This window comes from Mustela erminea, chromosome 10 (genome assembly GCF_009829155.1).
Source record: "Mustela erminea isolate mMusErm1 chromosome 10, mMusErm1.Pri, whole genome shotgun sequence".
Classification (NCBI taxonomy): Eukaryota; Metazoa; Chordata; class Mammalia; order Carnivora; family Mustelidae; genus Mustela; species Mustela erminea.
The window spans coordinates 90414977-90442596 of NC_045623.1; the positions used below are offsets into that span (position 1 = coordinate 90414977).

Below are 27620 nucleotides of genomic sequence, written 5' to 3' on the forward strand. Positions count from 1 at the left end.
CTGCATTCTACTGAGTAGAACAGGTGTTAGTGTCCACAGTCCACTTTTCTGTTAGAAAATAAAGCACGGGAAGGCTTGCCCAAGTGCCCAGGGCTCCTGGAACCAGCTCTGACACCAGGGAAGGGATCGTGCTTGCTGGCAACACTTCTCATTCGCCTGTGTTTCTTCAGACAAACCATCAACTCCCAGGAGGCAGAGACCGTGTGGCTTTTCCTCTCTGGCACTTGGGCACCCGGTACATGTGAAATACTCAACTGACCAGGTGACCTTAGGAAGGCGGGGAGGAAGCTCCTGGAGAGGGGAAAATCCCCCTGGAGCAGGACCAAGGCCTTGCTGTGCCTCCCTGACGTGATGCCACCCTGACTGGCCATGGAGCCTTGGCACCAGAGCTCCTCCTCCAAACCCATCCCACGTGTAAGAAACCACACTCTGCCGCTAACTTGGCGTTCTATGCCCTGATGACCCTTACCACATGCTACCTTATAGTAGCATGTGTACCTGTTTGTGTCCTGCTCAGCCTGTAAACCTGGATAGCTCTGTCCTCCCCCTTTAAAGACTATCTTACAGGGGCGCCTGGGTGGCTCAGTGGGTTAAGCCGCTGCCTTCGGCTCAGGTCATGATCTCAGGGTCCTGGGATCGAGTCCCGCATCGGGCTCTCTGCTCCGCAGGGAGCCTGCTTCCCTCTCTCTCTCTGCCTGCCTCTCCATCTACTTGTGATTTCTCTCTGTCAAATAAATAATAAAAATAAAATCTTTAAAAAAAAAAAAAAAAAAAAAAAAGACTATCTTACATATGCACAAGCACTTGACCCTCTCAGTGGAGCTACTTTTTATCTGTTGGAGACGGACATAGAAGGTCAGAGTAGGGAAGTGATTTGCTAGGATCTCAGCAATAAAGGTTTACTGCAAGGAAAGATGACAAATGGAAAATCTGGGAAATCCCTCCCTAGGCTCCTATACAAACCCAGGCATTCAAGGGCACTCTTCTGCTAGGGTGATGAGCTTACACATGGAGTTACAAAGACCAGAAGGGTTTGAGAAGTTGCTGTGAAGGCCCTCCATCTTGCTGGAAGGGATTCTTCCTGGCCTTGGTTGGGAGGAACCCTGGGTTTTGCGTACAGGACCTTACTATGATGTACAGGATATCGTCTCAGCAATCCATGTGCTTGTGGGCCAATTAGGACATGGATCTAAACACAAAGTCCCATAATACAAGGCAGAGAGGCAAGAGAAAAGGTCAAGTAGCTCAGAGAAGAGAGACATTGTTGCTGATGAAGGTCAAGGAACAGTGACGCCTCATGGACAGGCAGAATATGAGCTGGTCTTTAACCAACGGGGCGGATTTGGATAAAGGTGGGGTATACGGGAGGAGGAGAGTACCAGGGAGTGGGGATAATGGCACAGACACACAGAACTGACTGAAGAGCTTGACCAGGCCAAAGTGAGTCCTCTGCACAATGGGTGGCTTAAAGGAAAAATGAGAAACTGGGAGCCGACATGGCAGCTGGCTAGTCATGGTCAGCTGCTCTTCCCTCACCGCTGCCTGTGGCCAGAGCTAAGTAAGTATGTTCTGGTAGGACAGAAAGGAGGGGAGCACCAAGCCACAGAGGTAGGAAACATGGAGCTGCTTAGTCAGTGTGTGAGGCTCAGGCTTCTTCTGATGGCACCCCCAGACCGGGTGCTGGACAGGAAGGCTGCAGTCAAGGAAGAGCGCGGCCCCTAACTGCCAGGAATCAGATTTACTGTTAGGATGACAGAGCCAGGGGAGCTCCTCGAGACCCTCTGCCCAGCTCCCCATTATACAAAGACACTGAGGCTGGGGTGGGGAGGGACATGGCCTAGGTCACAGCAGGCTGAAGTTCCACTGGTTTCTCCACTGAGGCAGCTTCTTGAGAGATCGATGGGCAATGTATCTCTGGAAAAGCTGCACTGGGTAGGGGCGGTGTGGGGCATCAGTGCATATAAATGCCGTCTGTCCGGCCTCCACATAGTCTGGATCTACTGCCACGTATCAGACGTGTTCGAAATCTTCTCAGGCACTCCGCCTCAGACAATCCAGGCTCAAGGAAGTCCTAGCAGTCAATCTCTCTCTCCCTGACCATACTGGCTACTGTCCCTGTGGAATACCCAATCAGGTGTGGGGGTATTAATAATTTCCTTAGAGACTTTTTGTACAGACCTTATGCCATCCTGGTGCAAGGGCTCCACGGAGCTTGCTTGGAGAAATGGGGCTCTGACCTATTCAATCCAGACCTCTCCTGAGCATTAAGGCTCTCTGCTCTTGTTCTCTCCTCAGCAGAATTAGGGAGCAAGATGTAACAGCCCCTCCAGAACATAAATCATCCAGTCCTCGGCTACACTGTCTGGGCCTGCAGAGAGGCTGTGGGCACTTGGTCCCAAAACATTCATGAGCCAGGGACAAGTCCTCCCAGAAGCCCCCATTTGCGACAGCCAGTGTGCCAGGGACAGGGGATGCATTTTGGAGGGCTGCCTAGACAGCTACCCTGCCAGAAACACCACGTACTGAAGCACCCAGGGTCTCCCTGCCTAAGGAATTATACCGGGACAGGACTAGAAGGGTGCTCCGAGCCTAAAGCTTTTCTGGAGCCAGGAGAACTCTGATGAAGGGCTCAGAGACACAGATGGGAAACGATACTGGTCACCATTCTCTTAAGACAAACTTTGTTCCAGCAGGGCTCTCGGCACTTTTGCTATATCAGCTTACTGCACCCTAGCACAAACCTGAGGCAGGCCTTTTTTTTTTTAAAGTGGGCTCCATGCCCAGCGCAGATCCCAGTGCAGGGCTTGAACTCACGACCCTGAGGTCAAGACCTGGGCCAAAATCAAGAGCTGGACCGTGGACCCATGGAGCCACCCAGACGCCCCAAGCAGGCATTCTTACTGACGCCACTCCTCTCATTTTACAGATGAGAAAAATGATACTGTGCCGGGTAAAGTCACTGCCAGTCACAGAATGGCAGGATTAGCAGGCGGCACCAGGATGCAAAGTCAGGGATGTCTGAGACAACAGTTCAAGCTTTTAACTTTTCCTAAGGAGAAGACAGCAACTACCTGAAGAATAAAGTAGAAATAAAAGAGTCGACTGATCCAGGCCCATGTTTAGTCTCTGACAAGTGCATCAAAGGGAGTGTGGTGGGAACACGTATCTTCTATGACACCACTCTTACAGATGAGATGGACCAAACACTTACTGTTCACATCTGTCCGTGACCCCTCATGGACCTCCATCCCTGCAGCTTGTAACCGAGGCTCAGTGGCTCTGCACTGCCACCCATCCCTCCCCTGCTGATGTTCCCTTTGTCCTACTGCATCTGAGTCAATACTTCCTCCTTTAACCAGCCCCCATTTTCCACAGCTGATGGGTGATCACCTGAAGACTGCCAGGGCCCCTTCAGATACCAAGGTCTAGCCCCAAACAACTTGTGGCTAAGTCCCTACTTCACTTAGCCTGCACCAGGGACGATCAGCCCAATGAGCTACTCTAGAAGTCACCTCCCTGGCCTTTGCCCTGGCTTCCTGTAGGAACAGAGACACACTGTGTGGGGCTTAGAGATAGAGCAGCTCAGATTTTAACAATGGGAAGTTGGGAAATGGGATGGGAACACAGATGTGGAGGTTGGAAACTGAAAGGCAGGATCCCAAACAAGGAACCATAAAGAGTCTAGTTTGGTCATGAGACAGGGTACATAAAAGGAAGACCCTGGAAAGACCAGCTTTGTGGTCTGAGGCCAGACTGGTGAGGATGTTGTTAGTCTGGAATCTACCTTAATGCTTCTGCTAAGGTGCTGAGATTTCTAGAAACACAGCTTTGAGGACTCCTGGGTAGATAGAGCCTGGCCAGGATCCCCAAGGGGCTCCCTGAAAAAGCGTTCAGGACAGTCAAGATCTCTGTTTTAACTTTGGTTTCCTCACTTTAAAAATGGTGGCAATAACCATGGTATTGACCTTCTAGCACTATAAAGAATCCATGTAAAGGATGTCTGACATGTGGTAAGAACTCAGTAAATGTCTGCAGTTAGGGTTCCCAAGTACAGGATGGGACTTTTAACACTTATCCTTAAACACGTCCCCCCTCACCCCAGGAAATAGCAGAACCATCCTCCCAACCATCTAGGCCAAAACCTACATGTCTGGATTCCTAGTAACATTAATATTTGTACTCACTTTGTTTTATCCTCCGAGATCCATGAGTTTCAAAATTACATCATCAGCATTACCACTAATGGGAACCTCTTGAGTAATGGTTAAGTTTCCTTTCAGTTTGTATTCTAGTCCATCTCACTAAAGATATATAGTCTGAGAACTATGTTCAGATAACCTGAACTAACTCTTTACTCTAGGGGTTGTATTATTAACTTTCATTTGTTTCTGTTTTAAATTTTATTTTTCCCCGTCTCGGTCCACTCAGCCTTCCCCCTCCCTACAGCCACCACCCAACCTCGCGGCACATTCTTTCACCTGGACCACTGTAGGAGTTTGGTCCCCCTGACTGCTGCCCCCGCGCAAAAATCCTGAATGATTGTTGCAAAATAAATCAGATCCTGTCATTCCTCTGATCAAAATTCTTCAGCTATGTCACCATGGCTCATAAGGTCCTATATAACCAGAGGCCTAACTCACACCCAGCCTCATCTCACTCCCTTTTTTGTACACGAAGGCCTCTTTGCACATTCTTCCAAGATCCAGACTTGACAACCTCAGTGTCCTTGCACTACTGCTCCTCTTGTAGAGAATAATTCTTTATCGCCAGATTTTCACACATCTGGCTGCTTCTCATCTTTTGTGTCATGGCTTAAAAACCACCTCCACGGAAAGGCCTTCCTTGACTGCTCTGTTTAGTACCTCTTAGTTCCTTCATTACTTTCTAGCATATCACTCTGTTTCCTTCACTGCCTTATTACAGTCTGAAATTTTCTTATATACTTGTTTATTAACTATCTCAAGGAAGACGATAAGCTCCACGAAGGTAGGAATCTTATGCTTAATATAATCCTTAACTCATAGTTGGTATTGTTTGTACAATGAATCAAAGTAAGTCCTCTGACAGCCAGGTAGGAAAGCGCCTGAGAAACCTGAAATGAGGGGCGCCTGAGTGGCTCAGTGGGTTCAAGCCTCTGCCTTCGGCTCAGGTCATGATCCCAGGGTCCTGGGATCGAGCCCCGCATCGGGCTCTCTGCTCAGCAGGGAGCCTGCTTCCCTCTCTCTCTCTGCCTGCCTCTCTGCCTACTTGAGATCTCTGTCAAAGAAAGAAAAGAAAGGAAAGGAAAGGAAAGGAAAGGAAAGGGAAAGGAAAGGGAAAGGAAAGGAAAGGGAAAGGAAAGGGAAAGGAAAGGGAAAGAGGGAAAGGGAAAGGAAAGGGAAAGGAAAGGGAAAGGAAAGGGAAAGGAAAAGGAAAGGAAAAGGAAAGGAAAAGGAAAGGAAAAGGAAAGGAAAGGAAAGAAAAGAAAAGAAAAGAAAAGAAAAGAAAAGAAAGAAACCTGAAATGACTATAAAGGGCTTCCGAGCAGCCAAATCCGAGATAAGAGTATCCATGCACCAAAGCTCACACACCAACATTCTCTGGGCTTCAGAGCCAGTTTATTCTCACTTTACAGACCTCTTTCTAGCAAGCCCGACTGACTGGTTTCCTAGCCTATAGCCGATTTTAAACAGTAAATAGGAAGAGGAGGAGGCATGCTGTCAAAATTAGCCACTGATGGTGGTAGAAAATGCCATGGAGGCTGTACGGAAATATACACGAAATCCCAAAGCTATTTGGGGCCCATCTAGCTTAGGGCAAACAGTCCCACCCTCCATAGGCATCACTGTCCAGTGAAGAGCTTTAAGATGGCAGTTACCATCATCATTATTAGCAAGTGCCTGGTATATAGCAGGTGTCGATGATTATGTACAAGACACATTTTTGGAAAGTTTTCCAGCAAAAAGGGATAGAAAAAAAACTCAGGTTCTTAAAGGAGCTTTGGTCATGTGGAAAAATATGATATTAATTCCTCACTGATGGTGGATAGTTGAGACTCTGCCGTTTTTCCTTTCACTTGAACAAAACTCCCTCTTTCAATTCTTCATATTCTAATGATGAAGCACAGGACCAAAGCTTCATGATTTGACGGACTTTTTCCAGGAGTTCTGGACTTGGGATTCACAGACAGATTCCAGGGGTTATGTAAACCCCTGACATCTTTTCGGTGATGAGTACAATTCTATGCAAAATGCCACGTGTTAGAATGATCTGTGCAATTTTTCTAGGGAGATGGTCTATGGTTTCCATCAGATTCTCCAAGAGGATTAAGAAGCCCTGAGTTAAATCATTATTTCTTTCTGGTCATTGTCTTTCTAGACTCAAGAAACAGCAGCAGCAGCTTTGGGTTTAAAAGCCTGTGGCGTTGAGACAGTGATTCTGCCCCTCTGTTTCCAGATTTGGAAAACGCAGACACCAAACCTGGGGGATTGCTGGAAGGGTTAAGTACAGAAACATACCGGAATATATCTAACACACTAACGACCACGCACACTACCCTTATTATCAAGAATTTTCTAATCAGATGCAGGTGACTCTGCCTCCTATTAAAACCTGTTTCCAGATGTGGTGATCAAAACTGAAAGAACTTCAAATGTTGGCAGAACATATTTTATATAATAGAAAGACAGTGCTACTTTATTTTTAATCCCTTCTGGAAGAGGCTTGAATTTTGCATACTTTGACTTTTACGATCTTTTACTAGCTTAATACCGTGAGGGAATAGCCAGTCTCTCTGAGAAGTCTCCTGTGTTTCTGTGCAAAGAGATTATAGACATGTAACTTGAATCCCAGTTCTGTCTCTTATTGGTTATACATCCTTAACAAAAGAATTTTGCTGTATTCACTTAAACAAGTGGGGCGGATGATACCTAGGCCATTGGGATCTTGGGAGCATTAAATGAGCTAGTACCTATAAAATGTTCACAGCGCCTGATATATAGTAAACAAGGAGTAGCTACTATATTCATTAACATGCTTATTAGCAAGTGCCTCGTGTAAGTAGTAGGCGGTCAGTCGATGCTAACCTCTTCTTCCATCACATCCGGTCAGACCAGCCCTGAACTCTTTCTTACCTGAAGCATGCTGTGGTTCATCTGGTACTGCAGGATGGCCTCACAGAGGTTCCAGAATGCGTATTCTGGCCACAGAACGGGTTGGAACACCAAGCAGGAGTGGGAAGTCTGGGAAAGCAGGGGGAAGGAAGACAGGATAGTTTAGTAGCATGTTGCTGGAACATACTCCTGGTTCAGGCTTCCAAAGGAACAGGCTGAGCTTGACCCAGCGGCCCAGAGCTGAGAGGGCCCAGGCACGCTGAGCTGCAGCTACTGCCGTTGCCAGCCCCAAAGTGCCTTGCTCATAGGGTGGGGTCATCTGAGGCACCTGTGTGCAGCGAGGCAGAACTACAGCAAGACTAGATCAACATTCCCACCAGGATTTTTCTAAGAGCCAATTTTAGGACTATGAAATAACATCTGGATTATGTTATTGGCTCTTGGCCCTTAGATGTCATCTGGGAGACATGTTGTCTGATAAAAGTCAGCAATGAACAAATGGTAGCCGGGGCTGTTATTTTTAAGGAGCAGAGCAGGGCACAGTGGCAAAGAGCTTGGGCTCTGGGGCCAGACTACCTGCCTTGGATCCTGGCTCCACCATTTATCATCCATGTGACCTGAGGCAAGTTACTTAACCTCTCTGGGACTCGGTCTCCTCAACTGTAAAACTGGCTGACAGGAGCACCTGGTTTTTAAGGTATGATGAAAATTAAACATGATAATGTACACAAAGCAGTCAGACTACAGAGCTGGGTGAACCCTAATAATAATCACTAATGTAAGAGTTCCTTCTGGAACATTCTCGACAGCCATTGCTTGATACCTTCAATAGTGAGGAGGAATTCAGTGCCTCAAGAGGGCTGACTTTAGTTATCCGATAGCTTGTTCTGCTAAACCAATGACACCTTCCCTGGAACTTCTACCAAAGTCTCAGGCCTTTGCTCTGGAACAAGTCTGTTTCTTCTTCAAAATGACATTCTTTCAAATATTTGAAGGCAAGATTAGAGCTGCCTGTTATTTGTCCCCAAGGTTGTCATGACTTGTTCAGTTTGCCTTTGCCTACAAATGATAAATTTTGAAGGCGGCAGGGATTATCTCTGACTTGGTCATTGCCATATGCCCAACACACAAAGGAGGAACTCAGTATTTCTTTCTCAGAGAATGAACTGTCTCCATGCCTCCCTTTTTCAGACCATTATCCTTCACTCATTCCTTACATGGCATGAGTTCCAGATTCCTTGCTATCCGGGTTGGCCACTTCTGCTAAGTCCTTCAGTTTGCCAATGCAGTCTTTTAAAACTCAGTGCCCGGGGGCACCTGGGTGGCTCAGTGGGTTAAAGCCTCTGCCTTCGGCGCAGGTAATAGTCCCGGGGTCCTGGGATCGAGCCCTATATCCGGCTTTCAGCTCAGTGGGGAGCCTGCTTCCTCCTCTCTCTCTGCCTGCCTCTCTGCCTACTTGAGATCTATGTCTGTCAAATAAATAAATACAATCTTTAAAAAAGAAAACTCAGTGCGCAGAAGTAAACTTTTCGGACATGATCTGACCCACATGGCAGACCACCAAACCATAACCTGCACACTACTTCTTTCAATATAGCCAAAGACCAAAAGTATCTTCAGTAGCTAAATCTTTTAAGACTATGGACCATCAAAATTTCTGTAACTTGCTACAAAGCGGAGTCTCTCCAATCTCTCCTTGAATGGTCATGTGTTTCTTAGGGGCCAAGTTAACAGATGATGGGAGATTTTCAAGCAAAAGCAAACTCATCTGGCTACGAGCTTTCAGGGGACCACAGGGTTAACTGAGCTAAAAGGCAACAGCAGGCCCCTAAGAGTCTACATATAGTTTCTATCCCTGTGGACTGTGCTTGCATAGACACAGCTGCTTTCTCCAAAGGAAACAGACCTGTGACTGCAAGGCCAGGTTCTAGCCCAGAGGGGCTGGAGTAGTAGCTGGCAGATTACCAGGGCAGCAGCTTAGGCTCAGGAACCCAAGATAGAAGGCCAGTGCTTTGAACAGGGGCACAAGTGAAGTTTTCACCACAGCTGGATAGCCTTGATTTTCCTCTATGCCCTTCGGAGCACAAGAACTACCCAGGCTGGCAGAGCCAGGGACAGAAGAGGAAGGACAGCAATGTGACCAGGCACAGCCTAGATACATTTCTCCAGATTCCTGCCCCCCCGACCCCCACCCCTGTTCTCCGGTGCCAGCGTGGCTGCAAGTGGGGAGGAGCCCTGCCACATCCATCCCGCAGGTGCGATCGCAGTTTTCAGGCTGACACAAACACAACCCCCGTGGTTGCAAACTGCTTACCTGCCACAGCAAGAAGTCGCTGAGCCTCACTTCCCCAGAAGTCCGTATCAAGATGTCAGGGTGCGGAGAGTGGTTGGTATAGAGGCACTTATCGAGCAGAGACTCAGAGACATCACTAAGGTGAGTGGGGAAGAGACAAGGGTAAGCACACATCTCTTTTCGGCTTATTCTCATGGTGAACTCCTACGTCAGGCTTCCCAATTCTGAGAACACCACGAGCCAATATAGGCAGAGGCTCTAAACATTTAAATGAATGTATGATTTTAGTCCTCACAACTACAGGAAGTATTTCAATCCTCATTTTATACATAAGGAAACAAGCTCAGAGAAGATAAATAACTTGCCCAAAGTCATTTCACTGCAGGCCTAAAACCAGACGCACCCACTAGAATGTGTCCTTCACTTAAAACACCTTATTTTCTACAGTGCATACATCCAGGGCACGTGGGAGGCTCAGTCAGTGAAGAGTCTAACTTCAGCTCAGGCCATGATCTCAGGGTCCTCCGATGGGAGCTCCGAATTGGACTCTGAGCTCAGCAAGGAATATGCTTCCCCCACTCCCTCTCCCTGTCCCTCCCCTGCTCATCTGCATACATACACACACACTCTCTCTCTCAAATAAATAAAATCTTTTTTTTTTAAAGATTTTATTTATTTATTTGACAGACAGAGATCACAAGTAGGCAGAGAGAGAGGCGGAAGCAGACTCCCCACCGAGCAGAGAGCCCGACATGGGGCTCAATCCCAGGACCCTGGCAGAGGCTTTAACATACTGAGCCACCCAGGCACCCCTAAATAAAATCTTAAAATAAGTAAAATAAAATGTACACATCTGACCCTGCAATTTGATACAATACTAATGCAACTATTTCAATAAAGATAAATTTAAATGCACTGACTGGGAAAGATCAGAGCTAATATTAAATGAAAAAACAAGCTTCAGAAAATATACAGTGCAGAGGCTCCTGGGTGGCTCAGTCAGTTAAGCATCCAACTCTTGATTTTGGCTCAGGTCATGATCTCAGGGTCATGAGATCAAGTCCCATTTTGGGCTCCACAATGGGCATGGTTAAGCCTGCTTAAGATTCTCACTTGCCTTCTTCCTCTGCCCAACAACTCCCTCTAAAAAAAAAAAAAAAAAGGAAAAGAAGAGATAGAGTACAAGGGCATCTGGGTGGCTCAGTTGGTTAAACATTTGCCTTTGGTTCATGTAATGATCCCAGGGTCCCGGGATCAAGCCCTTCATTGGGCTCGCTGCTCAGTGGGGGCGTCCGCTTCTCCCTCTGCCCTTCCCCTCATGTGCATGCTCTCTCTCTCTCTTCCAAAAATAAGTAAATAAATACAAATTTTAAAAATAAAAATGAAAAATAAAGGAAGAACAAAGTTTAGAAAGACATAAACACCATACACTCAATGGTGATTACTTGTGGAAGGAAAGACTGTCTCTTTTTTACTTTACGTACATCTGTTACTGTTTGAATGTACTATAAAGAACATTTTTTAGGAGCACCTGGGTGGCTCAGTGGAATAACTGTCTGCCTTCAACTCGGGTCATGATCCCGGTATCCCGGGATCGAGTGCTGCATCAGGCTCCCTGCTCTGCAGGAAGCCTGCTTCTCCCTCGGCCTCTCTCTCTTTCTGTTTCTCATGAATAAATAAATAAAATAATTTTTAAAAAAGAACATTTTTTATTTTTTATTTATTTATTTATTTATTTTTTAAAGATTTAATTTATTTATTTGACAGAGAGAGATCACAAGTAGGCAGAGAGGCAGGCAGAGAGAGAGAGAGAGGAGGAAGCAGGCTCCCTGCTGAGCAGACAGCCCGATGTGGGACTCGATCCCAGGACCCTGAGATCATGACCTGAGCCGAAGGCAGCGGCTTAACCCACTGAGCCACCCAGGCGCCCCTAAAAAGAACATTTTTTAAAAAGATTTATTATTTGAGAGAGAGAGGGCGTGAGGTGTATGTGTGTGTGCGGGGCGGGGTAGCAGGAAAGGGGGAGAGAGAATCTCAAGCAGACTCCCTGGTGAGCGCAGAGCTTGACCTAGGGCTCCATCCCAGGACCCCAAGATCATGACCTGAGCTGAAATCAAGAGCCAGCTGCTTGAATGACTGAGCCATCCAGGTGCTGCTGAACAGCACTTTTAAAAACTTCTAAGTCATGAGGATCTTGAAACACTGCAAAAAAAATCCATGTTCCTTAAGATTTTAAAAAACAGCAAAATGATCAGCCCCTGTTAAGAGCTACTTTCTTGGGGCGCCTGGGTGGCTCAGTGAGTTAAGCCGCTGCCTTCGGCTCAGGTCATGATCTCAGGGTCCTGGGATCGAGTACCGCATCGGGCTCTCTGCTCAGCAGGGAGCCTGCTTCCCTTCCTCTCTCTCTGCCTGCCTCTCCGTCTACTTGTGATTTCTCTCTGTCAAATAAATAAATAAAATCTTTAAAAAAAAAAAAAAGAGCTACTTTCTCAAACAGACGGACATTTAGAAAGGAGACGGAATGGAAGAAGAATGGGGACTGCTCCCATTTATCGGAAGTAAAACACGCCTGTCCGTGGAAAGAAGCTATCTGCAAGGCTAGTTGTCCGCTGGTTCTAAGAACACTGATTACCTGTCCTACCAAGCACCAAGAGGCAGAATTTAGAATCTGTAAGTGGTAAGACTTGCATCTCAGGAGGATCTAGAAGATAAAATTTCTTCGTGGGAACATTCTTTAAGGAGCACAGTTAAAAAAGCAGGGATCTGGGCTGTCTTTTTCCCAACCCCCATCCCCCCATCCTGGTAAGATTTATTTATTTATTTGAGAGAGAGAGAAGAGAGAGGGAGCACAAGCTGGGGGAGGGGCACAGGGAGAGGGAGAAACTCTCAAGCAGACTCCCTGCTGAGCACAGAACCCAGCTTGGGGCTCGATCTTACAACCCTAAGATCACGATATTAGCTGAAATCAAGAGTTGGACACTCAACTGACTGAGCCACCCAGGCAGCCCTGGGCTGAGTATTTAAAATGAGACTACATTTACCATCTGTGTTCCTTTGGGACCTCTTTCTGCAAATCACAGAGGGAGTTTTCACTTATGAACTGCAAGAAGAATTTCCCTAAAAATCTGATAGTCTCGTCTTAGCTGCATGGTCTTAATTCTCTAAGAAATCTGAGGCCCTGTATAATAAATCTAATTTCTCAGTTCTCTTTTCTTTGAAATGGGAACATTTGTCCTATCTATTTATAGGTTGCTGTGAGGGTCAAATCAAATCAAGTAACAGGGGCACCTGGATGGCTCAGTTGATTAAGTATCCAACTCTTGGGTCACCTAGATGGCTCAGTTGGTTAAGCAACTGCCTTCAGTTCGGGTCATGATCCTAGGATCCTAGGACTGAGTCCCACATTGGGTCCCCTGCTCAGTGGAAAGCCCGCTTCTCCCTCTCCTTCTGCCTGCTACTCTGCTTACTTGTACGCTCTTTCTCTGTGTCAAATAAATAAAACCTTAAAAAAAAAAAGTTATCTGGTACGCCTGGGTGGCTCAGTTGGTTAAGCCGCTGCCTTCGGCTCAGGTCATGATCCCAGGGTCCTGGGATCGAGTCCCGCATCGGGCTCTTTGCTCAGCAGGGAGCCTGCTTCTCTCGCTGTCTCTGCCTGCCTCTCTCGCTGTCTCTGCCTGCCTTTCTGCCTGCTTGTGTGTACTCTATCTCTGGCAAATAAATAAAATCTTTAAAAAAAAAAAAAGTATCCAACTCTTGATTTCAGCTCAGGTCATAATCTCAGGGTTGTGAACTTGGCCCTGTGTTGGGCTCCCTGCTGGCGTGGAGATCTCTCTCTCCCTCTGCCCCCAACCCTAAAAAACAAAAACAAGTGAAATAACAGATCTGAGTGTACCTCAGGAAGTAACTATAAAGTATTATGTAAATAAAGAAGAAATGTTATTTCCAATCCCACCACTTTACTGTGTGACTTCAGATCCCCACTTAATCTCTCTGAGTTTCAAATGTGTCTGCAAAAGGTTTGCTCCATCTACTTCAAGCAGTGGGCAGAATTCTTAACTGAAAATGAGGTAATTCTAAGGGGCAGGAGGAGATAAAATCAACAAAATGAAAATAGAACATCTGTGCTATGGCCAACAAAAATTCATCATTACTTGGCATTAGCTGTCTACATGAAGACTTTAAAGAAATAATGTTCTTCTTCTTCTTTTTTTTTTTTTAAAGTAATCTCTCACCCAATCTGGGGCTGAAACCATAACCCCAAGATCAAGAGTTTCATACTCTACAGACTCAGCCAGTCAGGTGCCCAGAAGTAATTTCTGGTAAAAAAAGTGAAATACCAGCTTTCACCTACAAAACCAGAGTAGTTTACAATTCTGTTTGGCAAGAATAAGATGAAATGCACACCCAGATCCTGAGGTAACAAAGCAAAATGCTGATAAGAGTTAAGTTTATAAACTTCCTTGTAGCATTATTTGTAGTAAGGACAAATTAGAAACAACCTACATAACCAACACCTTGAATGATTAAGTCAATTAAAGCAAGACACATTCTGCAGCCATTAGAAAATGGTGAGACAAAAGATGAAAAATATGAGGCATAGAAAAGTGCTCATATTACAACATCAAGTGAACAAAAGCATAATGCAGGTCGTAATGTGTTCACAGTGTGATTTCTTTTGTTATAAATATTTATGTCATTATTGGATTTGTGTTTTAAAAAGACGACTCTGGGGGCGCTTGGGTGGCTCAGTCGATTAAGTGGCTGCCTTTGGCTCAGGTCATGATCCCAGTATCCTGGGATGGAGCCCCACATCAGGCTCCTTGCTCAGCGGGGAGACTGCTTCTCCCCTGCCTGCCATTCTCCCTGCTTGTGCTTGCTCTCTCTCTGTGTCAAAAATAAATAAAATCTTAAAAAATAAATAAAATAAAATAAAAAGTTGACTGACTGAACTTTGAACCACAACTCATCACTGCTTTCATCACATCAGCTTGTGCCCTGCGCATCCATTAGCGTGACCCAGCGGCACGGGTGACTTATGTGTGTACATGAACCAGACTTGGAGCTGCCCGAGGGCAAACCCCATGAAACCTTCAACTCTGTGTTCTTGCCCTTCTAGCATGGCAACTTCTTGGGACAGAGAAAGACCTGATACAAGTTTAAATAAATGAGTGAATGAATCACTGAAAACAGATCTCAGAAACAAATACATATTGGTTTTCTGAATGTGAGGAGCTTACAGGCTAAAAAAGTTTTTGACAATGTACTTGCAAACAACCTAGAACGTAAATACAGGTAACAGACATTGTCACCAACTTGATGGGAAAAATCAACTCAGTTGATTAAACTCACACACACATATCTAAGCAAACAGTAAGACCTACAAAGACATCCTAAAAATCAAAGTGTTACCAGGAGTGTTGCTGATCCTGGAAGACCTAAATTTTCATCTTTCTATATCCAGTAGTTTGTAAATCCTCTCTGATGAACATGTATGACCTTTATAAAAGTATGTCCATATTGGGGCTCCGATCAGCCCAGTCCAAGTAGAACACTAACCTTTCTAAGCTTGCAGCCTCCTTCCCTGGCAACCCTGACCCACCCACACTTTATCTATCTGCTTGACTAATCCACGTAGGCAGGTTCCTAAGCCACGTAAGGCAAAGAAAATTAATATGGGAAAACTTCCTGGGCAAGAAAGACGAGATAAAGGTCAGTGGTTGTCACTGTGGTATGAGTATCAAGAACACTGAACTTAGGGGCGCCTGGGTGGCTCAGTGGGTTGGGGCCTCTGCCTTCGACTCAGGTCATGATCCCAGGGTCCTGGGATCGAGCCCCGCATCGGGCTCTCTGCTCTGCAGGGAACCTGCTTTCTCCCCTCTCTCTCTGCCTGCCTCTCTCCCTACTTGTGATTTCTCTCTCTCTGTCAAATAAATAAAATCTTAAAAAAAAAAAAAAAAAAAAAAAAAAAAGAACACTGAACTTAGAGGCATGATCAGAGTTCTAGTCCCAGGCAAGAATACACACAAATCTACTGGCCAAAACCTTTCTTTCTTTCCAGCATAAACATTTGTCTCTTTAAATGAAACATTAACTGGAAAGCACAATAGTACTGTGAACAACTATGAAATCACCCCATAGGTCAAGAATCAGAAAATCACAAAAACCTGCACCTACTCATACAACCCTGTTCCTCTTCGTCTCTCATCTTCCTGCCCACCCTCCACTGACTTAACCAGCATCTTAATTTCTTCCCCAACAGTTCACGTTCTTTTTTTTTTTTTAAAGATTTTATTTATTTATTTGACAGAGAGAGATCACAGGTAGGTAGAGAGGCTGGCAGAGAGAGAGAGAGAGAGAGAGAGAGGGAAGCAGGCTCCCTGCTGAGCAGAGAGCCCGATGTGGGACTCGATCCCAGGACCCTGAGATCATGACCCGAGCCAAAGGCAGCGGCCCAACCCACTGAGCCACCCAGGTGCCCCCCCCCCAACAGTTCACTTTCAATCCATAGCTTAATTGACCTCTCTAGAGCATTCGACACTGTTGCTCCCACCAATGCCCCCTTCCTCCCAACCTGCACCAGCAAAGTCCCTCTTCTCTTGGCTTCCGTAATACCGACTGCCTGGTTTTCTTCCTGCCTTTCTGGTTGTTCATCCTTTTTTTCCCTTAAGGCTTCTTCTCCTCTACCCAGCCAGCACAACTCAGAATTTCTCAAAACTCCATCCTTGGCCCTCTCCCTCTCTCATTCCAGACTCTGACATCTACGTTCAACATCTACAGTTTATCCCAAATCAAACTGCTGACCTTCTTTCTCAAACTGGATCCTCCCTCGGAGATCCCTACAGGGAAGGGCACCGCTGTGCACTGTTTCGGAAGTCAAAAACCCTGGAGTCTCACATAACACATCTTTTTTCCAGACCTGGCCCATGAAGGCCTCTCAATTTTATCTACTTCATAACACTCGATGAGGTCTACTTGACTTCTTCCTCCTCCACCACCACCATGCAAGCTCCATCCCAGGTAATCCCTACCTGAATTATCCCAACAACCTTTCTGTTACCGACAACCTCCTCACACTACTACTGCCTCTTTCCTCGGGTACTGCTTTTCCTTCCTTCTCTGGCCACTTATCATTTCCCTAGCAAAGCCTTCCCTACCAGGTCTATTCCTCTTACTCTAAATTCTTGTACCATGCACTGATGCTTTTATAACATTGGTCACCATTATAATTGTATGTCAATGTGTATAATATTGATTATGGCCTGTTTCCTTTACCAGAGCTCCCTGAGCACAGGACATACATACTTTTATTTTTGCCACTGTACCCACTCTGTACAACATGCTTGGCCTACATTTAAGTGGCATTTTTTAAATGTTTGTTGAGTGAATAAATGACTGACTGACTGAATGAGCTATGTGGCACATAAAACCACCCAGCTGTTGGAGAGGAAAAGGATTTACAGAACAGCCTTAAAAACAGTCTCCTTTTCTGCTTATCTAATTCCATTCTCACTGAGCAACTTTCTAATCGTTAATTTAATTTTGCAGATAAATCAATTATACCCAAGAAAGGAATCAGACAAATTCCTGAGTCCCAATGTCCAGGTGACAGAGGAAAAGGACAGGTACTCTGAAATCAGACAGCTCTAGTGATGAGTCAGCTCTGGCGCTCACTAGCAGAATGGTCTGGGGAAAGCCGTTCAACGCTCAGCTTGGTTTTCTCATCTATAAAATGGAGAAAACACCTGAACCTCTCACACATGAGATCAAGGACTAAGTAAAATACAGAACATAACACATCGCCTGTGTTATTTTTGCTGTTATTTTACTCTTGCTATTATTAGCTGATTAATAATATTACTAAATGTTACACTAACAATAACATGTCGGGACTGAGAGGCTAGATGGCTTCCAAAATCTTTCAAGCTCTAATAGTTAGGACTCCACATGCTGCTTGGAATGAATAATTGTCTTTTTGGAAAATACCTGAATTTTGCATGAAACTGTAAAATGAGAGACCTAAAGGACTATACCCGGCATGAGCTGCATTCCTGAGAAATCATTTGAGGGCAAACACTGCCAAAGGGCCAGAAAGACATCCTTTTTTTTTTTCTTTTAAGATTTTATTTATTTTTTAAAAGATTTTGCTTTTTTTTATAACTTTTTTTTTTTTTAAGATTTTATTTATTTATTTGAGAGACAGACAGTGAGAAAGAACATGAGCGAGGAGAAGGTCAGAGAGAGAAGCAGACTCCCCGTGGAGCTGGGAGCCCGATGCGGGACTCGATCCCAGGACTCCGGGATCATGACCTGAGCCGAAGGCAGTCGTCCAACCAACTGAGCCACCCAGGTGTCCCAAAAGATTTTGCTTTTAAAGTAATCCCTACACCCAATGTGGGGGCATAAACTCACAACCTCCGAGATCAAGAGTCCCATGCCCCACTGACTGAGAGCCCCATGCCCCATGGAGGACATCTTTTCTTTTCTTTTCTTTTCTTTTTTTTTAAGATTTTATTTGAGAGAGGCAGAGATAGTACACATGAGCAAGAGGGAGAAAGAGAAGCAGACTCCCTGCCGAGCAGAGAGCCTGATATGGGAGCTTGATCCCAGGACCCCGAGATCATGACCTAAGACAAAGTCAGACACTCAACCTACTGAGCCACCCAAGTGCCCTGGAGGCCATCTTTTTAAAAATATTTGTGAATTTTAAGCCATCTGGGTGGCTCAGTTGGTGAGGCATCTGCTTTCGGATTAGGTTGTGATCTGGCGGTCCTGGGAAGAGGCCCAGTGTTGGGCTCCTTTCTCAGTTGGGGGATCTGCCTCTCCTTCTCCCTCTGCCCCTCCCTCCTGCTCATTCTCTATCTTAAATACATAAATTTTAAAAATTTAAAAAAAAAAAAAAATGAATTCCAGAGGCACCTGGCTGGCTCGGTCAGTGGAGCACGAGACTCTTGATCTCGGGGTCATGACTTCAAGCCCCCAGTTAGGTGCAGACTTACTTAAAAATAAAACCTTAAAAAAAAATTAATTCCAATATAGTTAACATGAGTGTTATATTAGTTTCAGGTGTAAGGACATCATTTTTTAGTGAATGCCACAGCTTTGCTACCTGCTACGCCATTTTCTCTGGCGCTTCCTGAGTTGTGGTGAACACAGAAATTCTGAAGGAGGCTACAGTAAGCCTATCCTAAGCTCTGTTGCGGGGCGGGGGGGGTGGGGGGTGGGGGGGTGGGGGTGGTCACGCCCTCACTCTGTCTACATGCATCTCTCATTTGACTTCCAGCCCAAGGACATGGCTTAGGAGGGGCAAGCCTGGCTTCCCTACCGGTGATCATGTTAAACAAGCAGGGATACCTGGGTTCCAGCAGGCCCTGTTCCACTCCCCAGGCCATCTCTCTCACAGCATTGCTGATCTCGTGACGGGATGTGTAAGCAAAACAGACATTCAGGAAACACCTGAGAAGGGAAGAAGAGAATAATTTACCAGAGGAAGGGACTAAGTCACAGAATAATTTACCAGAGGAAGGGACTAAGTCACTGTCTGTAGAGTACTGCTTCCCCAGAAGAACACACACACACCCCAAATGTGAATTGTGGATATCTCTGAAAGGTGAGATCATGAATTCTCTGCGTTTTCCAACTTTTCTTAGAATAAACATGCTATTAATTTTGTAATAAGACACACACTAAATGACCCTTTTGCCCCTAACCCTCTCTCCTACTGCCAACCAGCTTTCAGAGGACGTGAATTCACTGTGATACTAGTACAAGCAAAGTAGAACAGGAAGGAAATTTGATGCAATCCAGTCCACTGCCAAACACATATTATATTCCAAAGGCACACCTCATGAAATTTGATTACTGAACTCTGGTCACCTCTGCATCTGCATGACCTCCCAATGTCAGCCTTTCCATGGGTTAAAGGAGTGGGACAGAGAAAGATTTTCTTGAAGGATCTGCCTTCAGAGACAGAGATATACCATAGACGGAAACAGAATATATTATAATACGGGGTATCAGACAGGTCCTAGAGAACTCTGATCCAGAGCTCAAGGCCACATCCATAGCTTATCCACCCTATAATGCTCATTTCGACCCTAGACCGTCAAGTAAAAAACTAATAATAATGATTATTACATATACGTGCATATGTAACCTATGTATATGTATGCATCATGGAGGGTAGGCGCATAGTGGAGTAAGAGGATGAAACACTGTATGTGTATGTTCGCACACATTTGACGAGGTAGTAAAAACCATCTCTAGCCCGCCCTGCAGACGGAAGAGGTCTCTAAGCATCCCCAACCCCTCTTGGCCTCTTGTACCAAATGCATACCAAGAAAGCCCAGCATGTCTCCCTCAAGCTAGCACGGAGTCAGAGACCACTCTGGGATGCTCCGGGGAAATGCGAACACTTACTTGTTATAGTTCTTGGTGGCCTGCACCGCCTGTGCAATCAGCTCCTGGAGATCCAAGGGCAACAAATGCAGATCGCCCAGGACCCGGATACACACCCCATGCTTCTGCAGTTTCTCCCTGATCAGGAAAAGGAGGCAGGGTTGGGACCGAGAGTCCATGGACCTGGAGAACTGCTTACACTCAACTGCCAGTTCCTAAGTGCTGCCCTGTGTGTCAGGCACTGTCCCAGGTGCACTGTGTCACCGCATCCCCTCAATGACTCTGACCCGAGTCTGCCACATTCTTCATTCTACTGCAGGAGACAGACACTCAGACAGGCAGGCAGACACGGCCCAAGGTCAGCCGGCCATTAAGGGCAGTATCAGAACCGAAAGCCAGGTCTGCCTGATTTAAGAACCCGAACCCGAATTCTTTACCACACATCACACCGCTTCAAGTGTCCTTCTCGGCAAGTTACATTTTATATATCCTGTCCCGTTCTGACAAGGGAATGAACTCAAGGGCAGGAGCTATACTGTTCGTTACTTCTGTACCTTCTGATAAAAGATGTTAATAACAGCAACATCTCAGATTAATTTAATTTTATTTTATTTTATTTTTAAGATTTTATTTAGCCACCTGACAGAGAGAGAGTGATCACAAGTAGGCAGAGCAGAAGAGAGAGAGAGGGAAGCAGGCTCCCTGCCGAGCAGAGAGCCCGACGCGGGGCTGATCCCAGTACCCTGAGACCATGGCCCGAGCCGAAGGCAGAGGCCCAACCCATTGAGCCACCAAGCGCCCCCTCAGATTAATTTTATGTTTACTAAGTGCCAGACACTGGTCTAAGTGCTTTATATGCATCAGTACGTTCTATCCTTACACCAGCCTTTAAGGGGGACAGTATTATCATTCCTCTTTTATAGATGAGGAAACTGAGGCACAGGGAGGCTAGGTAATTTACTCAACATCAGACAGGTGGTGAGTGGAAAGCTGAACCTAGGGAGCCTGGTTCCTGGGCCTGTCCTTTTGGATCATGGTATCTTGCTGCCTCCGTAAGTTATTCCCAAACTCTGCACAGCGGGCATGAATTCTGTAACCCAACCAGCTCCCCTCACCTGGGGACACTATGGAAAAACTGAATGACAAGTGTTTGTTAAATGGGAACTTAATAACAAGAAGATTCCGTAGGGCGGGCAGGTCCTTGAGATCCCTGGTCCAGAGCGCAAGGCTGCATCCATAGCGGGTCCACTCCATAACCTGCATCACTCTGTTTCCAGAGTGAAGCAAGATCTAGCCACCTGTTTTCATGAATCCACCGAAGCTGCTACAGTAGACAAATGAATACTCGGGATCAAGGCAAAACCAGAATGAAAAGAGCTAGATTCAAATCCTAGAGGCAGCCCTTACTGGATGACCTTGTATAACAGCCTCTCTCAGCCTCAGTTTCCCATACCCTGTGAACTGGGGTAATAACCATCCCTGTCCTACTCTCCACACTGGCCTGTGTTGAGGGAGAGGATGTACCTGTAAGTGTTTACTCTCAGACAACAGTCGGGTTACTTGAGTGAGGTCTACAGGGAAGGAGAGGCAAAAGTCCTGGCAAGGAGCCAGGAGACCCAGGTTCCCAACCTGGTTCTGCCATGAGCTAACTGGGGAGGTTTCCACACCATGGGCATGCCTTGTGCTTCTATCCACTAGGGCTGTCTCCCAACTGATGAAACTGAACTAGTCCCGTGAACTCATTAAAGAACTCATTCTTTAAGTCACACATTAAATAGAACCCCAGGGGCACCTGGGTGGCTCAGCTAGTTAAGTGCCTGCCTTCAGCTCAGGTCATGAGCTCAGTACCCTGAGATCAAGCCCCGCATAGGGCTCCCTGCTCAGCCGAGAGTCTGCTTCTCCCTTTTCCTCTGCCTGCCACTCCCCCTGCTTGTGTTCTTTCTCATTCTGTTAAATAAATAAATGAAATCTTAAAAAAACAAACAAAAAACACACCAAAAAGCCAGAAGCCTAATATATAAAATAGGTAAATGTCAACCAGCACCCTGTGCTCCCTTCCCTCTGGCTTTTCGCACACCCACTCCTCAGAACTCTGAGGGTCTACTGCACATTGCTGGAAAACCACTGAAAGCATTTCTTCTTGTTCTGTCCAGGACTTTAGAACTTAAGACCATTTTTCTCTCCTGCTGACTGATTAGAGCAATCTCAGAGGCACCTATACAGCCATGCATTTTGATCTCTCAGGAACTGTAAGATTACCTCTTGTCTTTCGGAGCAGTGTAGCAGACAACAGCTCAGCTCTACAGTTGGAAAGGTCTTGTCTGTCTTGCCTCTGCCTGTCTGATAGCTGTGTGACCCAGAAGACACACCTAAACTTTTCTGGTTTTCACTTTTCTCCTCTCTACAACTAGGTAATAATAATCTCTTTCTCATAGGATAATGTGAATATTAAATGAAAATACATGCCAGGCTTAGGGCCTGGCACACAGTATAAGCACTTTAAAAAGGTTGGACCAGAAGAATTTCTGTACATGTGACGTACAGAAGAATTTGAATACCTGGGAAGTGCCCCCAATGCCTCCAAACCCAGCCCTTGGGTGAGAACTCTGAGCCATACGGGCTCTGTTGGGGACCAGGAAGCTAGGTCTGTGGCCAAGTCTCGTTATCCTATTATGGACCTACCCCTGGCTACCTTCCCCAACCCAAAACCCACCCTGGAACAGAAATGACAAAATTGGGTCACCTGGGTGGCTCAGTGGGTTAACCCTCTGCCTTCGGCTCAGATCATGATCTCAGGGTCCTGGGATCGAGCCCCACATCAGGCTCTCTGCTCAGCAGGGAGCCTGCCTCCCCCTCTCCCTCTGCCTCTCTGCCTACTTGTGATCTCTCTCTCTCTCTCTCTCTGTCAAATAAATAAATATAATAAAAATCTTAAAAAAAAAAAAAAAAAAAAAGAAATGACAAAATTGTTCTAGGCCCAGCTCCACGAATGCCCTAGGCTCTCTGTTCTCTCATCCCCCTGGGTCCTGGTACAGGGAAGAGCTGCGCAGAAAAGGGTTGTAATGAAGACTGGAGCAGTCCTGGCTGGGGAGGTTTCCACACTTTGAAGCAAATCATCTCCATCAAACTTCCTCTTTATCCCTTTCCAGCCTTGCTCCCTAAGTTAGTTTAAACTTAGTGACAGCAAAGAACAGTAGTCTTCCCCATAAAGGCCTCATACACATTATTCTGTCCCTTCCAAGAGAAGATATAGGGCAGTATAGTAATGTTTTAGGATGATTACATGGCAGAAAAGGACTTTTCCAACATTTCTCTGATGCTACTCCCCTGATCATAGTTTATTGGCTGTGGGGTAGAAATGTAAAGTGGGCTATTAATTAACGGCTTTAGTTAATTCTGGGCTGCTCTCAGTGAAGCGGTCAAAGGCGGAGTTCAGAGAGTAGGAAGAGGCCCTAGCTAATGGATTTCAATTCCTGGTTTCAGTTTTGCTTGAGGCTGGTTACACCTGTCTTAATTCTGTGAAATATCTCTGTATCATCAGATAAACACCTACTTTAAAAAAAAAAAGGGGGGGGGGACTAGCTTGCATGGATGCCATCAGAGATCTGACTAACATTAAAAGGGTTTAGAGTTCCTTAAGTAAGCCTGAGATAAGAGGGGTGAGGGTTATGGTCCGAGCACACTCCCCACTCCGATAAAATCTTACTGTTCTTCCATCAAGCGGCCGAACTTCTGACGGGCCAGATCCATTAGCCCGTCTACCTCACTCTTGGAGCGTTTGAAGTTCTCAATGCTGAATGCGTAGACCGTCACCTCTAGGATGCCCAGGTTCAAACACCAGCGCAGGGTCTGAGAGGGAGAAGGCAAGGAGCTAGGGTACGAGGAAGAGCAGGGAGGCAAATTAAGGGATGCCTCCGCCCCCACTCCGCACTGGAGGCGAGAGGCAGACTTTTCTCCTCCCCAAACCCGGTAAAGCTAGGATAACCCCAGTGTTTCTGTCAGAATAACAAACCAAGTACGCAGAAAGCCACCACTTGAGAAACTGAAAAATGTGAACTTAATGAGTAAACTGTGGTTTATTAGAAAGAACTCTTTACCGACAAGAGTCAAGATCTGGGTTCCAGGGGCGCCTGGGTGGCTCAGTGGGTTAAGCCGCTGCCTTCGGCTCAGGTCATGATCTCAGGGTCCTGGGATCGAGTCCCGCATCGGGCTCTCTGCTCAGCGGGGAGCCTGCTTCCTCCTCCCTCTCTCTCTGCCTGCCTCTCTGCCTACTTGTGATCTCTCTCTGTCAAATAAATAAATAAAATCTTTAAAAAAAAAAAAAAAAAAAAAAGATCTGGGTTCCAGTCCCCAAGTCCAACGTGCACTTGCTGTGTGAGGGTAGGCAAATCATTTAACTTCTATGGGCCTAACTCTCCTTATCTGTAAAACAGGAGCACCTTCCATCACTCACAAGGTGGCTGAAGGACAATATAAAACACAGGTATTAGGGGCACCTGGGTGGCTCAGTCAGTTAAGCATCTGACCTCAGCTCAGGTCATGATTTTAGAGTCCTGGGAATGAGCCCCACACCAGGCACCACCCTCAGTGAGGAGTCTGCTTGTCCCTCTTCCTCTGCTCCCTGCCCCCCGAACATTCTCCCCATCTAATAAATAAATAAAATCTCAAAAAACAAACAAAGAAACCCACACACAAGGAATTATTACTCTCGACATAAGCTCATTTTTCCTGTCAGATTGAGAGGCTGATGAGTTTTAAGAATAAAGGCATCGAGTACACAGCTGTGTAGCATTAAATCTAGAAAGGGTTTTCACATAAATTATTTCATTCGATTCTCTGAAAAAACCTCTTGATAATGGCGCTGCTGACTTTAAGTCTACTTTATAGAGGAGAAAAACAGGCTTGGACAGTGGAAGAAATGTGTCAGAAGGCTACAACTCCACTGTATGAATCCTTTATATAAGGTTCTAGAACAGCAAAAACTAACCTCTAGTGATAGAAATCATAATAGTGGTTGCCTCAAGAGGGGAAGAGGAGGTGGGACAGGGTTTGACTGGGAGAGGAGGGGCACAAGGGAACTTTCTGGAGAGATGGAAATGTTCTATATCTTGACAGGGGTATGGATTAGACAGGTAAATGCAACGGTCAAAACAAAATGCATTTCACCGTATGAAATTATACCTCATTGAAAAGAGAAGTGAAACTCATATTTAAACCCAGTCCTTGGGGCACCTGGGTGGCTCAGTGGGTTAAAGCCTCTGTCTTCGGCTTGGGTCATGATCCCAGGGTCCTGGGATCAAGCCCTGCATCGGGTTCTCTGCTCAGCAGGGAGCCTGCTTCCTCCTCTCTCTCTGCCTGCCTCTCTGCCTACTTGTGATCTCTGCCTGTCAAATAAATAAATAAAATCTTTTCAACAGATAAATAAATAAATAAATAAACCCAGTCCTTTGGGAGTGCTCTAACCCAGAACCACTAAAGGCAGAGAACTAACTGGAGCTGAGACTAACAGTGTTGAGATAGAGAGCCTGGAGGTTAAGGGTAAGGAACAGAAGACATTCAATCAGAACTGAACCTAAAGAAACAAGGCTGAAGTGAGCTGCCTTTCTAATCCCTTAACAGACATACACACAACCCAGTTCATTGCCACCTGGGGAAAACTACAGTGAGAACCTGACACTTGAACAGACTCAGGCTCCACAGATGATGGGGAAGCCACCTTTTGGCTGGCACAGCTGGGGTGGAACCTACCACTGACCAGTCTTTATAGCGACAAATGGTAACAACGCCAACTTTCTGAGCACTTTATGCCAAAACCGTTGCCACACACTCTTCAGAGTGCCATCTTATTTCATCCTTGCAAAATCTCCAAAAGTAGAGATTATTACTGTCCTCATTTTACTGATGAAGAAACGGAGGTAAAGGGAAGCTGTCTAACTTGCTGCAGGTCACAGGGTCAGGAAGTGGTAGAGCAGGGGTACCCACAAGTTCTGAGTGATTCCAGAGCTTAAGCTCCCAAGCACTGGGCAAAACTGCCTTTTATTTAGTCACAAAAGAGAAGCTGAGGTCAACAAACCTAAAGACCTCCTCACGGTGTTCAAGTGAGTCCCACAACCACTCACTCAAGGCAAAAAGTATCACTGCCCTGGCATCAGGCCATGGTCTTGTGCTGGGAAGCTGAAGGCTGTCCAGACCGAATTTCCATCCTTCTTAAAGTTAGCTTCACAACGACAGACCACATTCTGTTCTTATTGTTAAATTTAATGTTTTCCAATTTACAACATGCATTAAAAGGATAAAATCCCCTTGGCCTTTGCTTCCAGTGATAATCCAGGCTGTCTGGCACTCTTCCCAGTTTAAGCACTAAAAGGCCTCAGTCAAACCAGGATAGGCAGTCACCCTACCTTTGCTCCAGAAATGTTACATCCAAGAATTTATTCTAAAATGGAACTATTTATAAGATTGGATAATAGTCGAGCAGCTAAACAAATTTTATGTCAGATCCTGGAAATAAAATATTCTACAGGCATTAAAACATATAGTTAGAAAAGCTACATATCAACCTTGGAAAAAGACTTGCCAAAATACCCCGTAAAATAAGGTGACTAAAAATACATGTGTAATTTCACAAATACTAAGTCATGTTAGAACATATTACAAGGACTGGGGTGATGCATAGAAAACTATAAACTGCTGGTTTACTGAGGTGGTAAGAGAAGTCAATTTTGTTCTTATTTCTAATTTTCTGTGATGATTCACTATATAACTTAATTTCTGTTCATGTTGATATGAGACCTAAGTAGGCAAGCGAACTACAACAAACGGCTGTTAAAAATATATATATATATACTCTCCATAGTAAACTCAGGGCCTGATTCTGTAGCTCTTGTCCAATTCTCCACACACTGTTCCCGCTGGGTGCTGCCGCCCACACTCACCTCGGCCAGCTTGTTGAAGCCCTGTGAGTGGCCTTCCTGCCGCTCTACCTGGCACTTCCTGGCATAGCGACGGTTTCCATCCATTATAAAGGCAATGTGTTTGGGCATTGGGCCTGCCTGTGAAATAAGAAGACAAATGAATCACACAGGGAGACACTAAACCCCTGGCTGAAAGGCTTGACTTAAATGATAAAAGCCCCCATGAGAAAGAACTGGGTATATTTTGAGCTGCTGGCTCAATAAATTGGTATTAAGCACTTTTACCTATTTATATAAATTCATTTATATTGAGCACTTACTACATGCCAAGTATTATACGAGGCTTTTTATACTTCATCTCAGTTTTTCCTTCATATAAACCTATAAAGTAAATAGTATTAGCTTCATTTCATAGGTGAAAAAATAGGGTCAGAGAGGTCAAGTGACTTGCACAAGTCACACCGCTAAGAAAAGTCCAAGTGGTTATTCAAACTGAGGTCTGTATGCTTCCAGAGTTCATCTTTTAACCATATGCGCTTGACCACCACTTTAGTTTCATGTCTCCACCTAGAAGGCACAGGAACAATACTGACAGCTACAGTCCAGTGGTAAGGGTATCCTCCACAGACAAGAGCAATCTACTCTATCCAACCACAAAAGGGGGCTCAATGTTGTTACTCCCCTAAATACCCATGAGAAGCTGAACACTGGGATTTTCAAGAAAATGTAAATGTCAGGAGCCATTTCAAAGCAAACAAATAAGACAGTTTGGGGACCCAATAAAATGTTTTATCTGGCTTAGAGCAACCTTTTGTTGTCCATCACAGCAAAAATGCACTCCTTAGCCTAATTTTCCTCACTGAAGGACCTCATCACTAACTACTTTCCCCATACCTCTCCAACATTTTCAGCTTTTGTCCTCCACGT

The 27620-nt window shown here is 45.5% G+C and overlaps 1 protein-coding gene across 3 annotated transcripts in view; it reads right to left on the reverse strand.

Moving 5' to 3' along the window:
- Nucleotides 1-27620, reverse strand: part of DHDDS (dehydrodolichyl diphosphate synthase subunit) — a 33588-nt gene that overhangs the window by 3057 nt on the left and 2911 nt on the right. For 2 of the 3 annotated variants that reach the window (XM_032361469.1, XM_032361468.1), the window contains exons 2-7: nt 26715-26831; nt 23486-23628; nt 19801-19917; nt 18736-18837; nt 9406-9520; nt 7113-7220 (exon numbers count right to left, since the gene is read on the reverse strand). In XM_032361469.1, coding sequence (XP_032217360.1) covers nt 7113-7220; nt 9406-9520; nt 18736-18837; nt 19801-19917; nt 23486-23628; nt 26715-26831 — 702 coding nt within the window. Of the gene's footprint in view, nt 1-5480; nt 6793-7112; nt 7221-9405; nt 9521-18735; nt 18838-19800; nt 19918-23485; nt 23629-26714; nt 26832-27620 lie in introns of those variants that run through there. The other variant, XM_032361470.1, reaches the window with a different exon arrangement.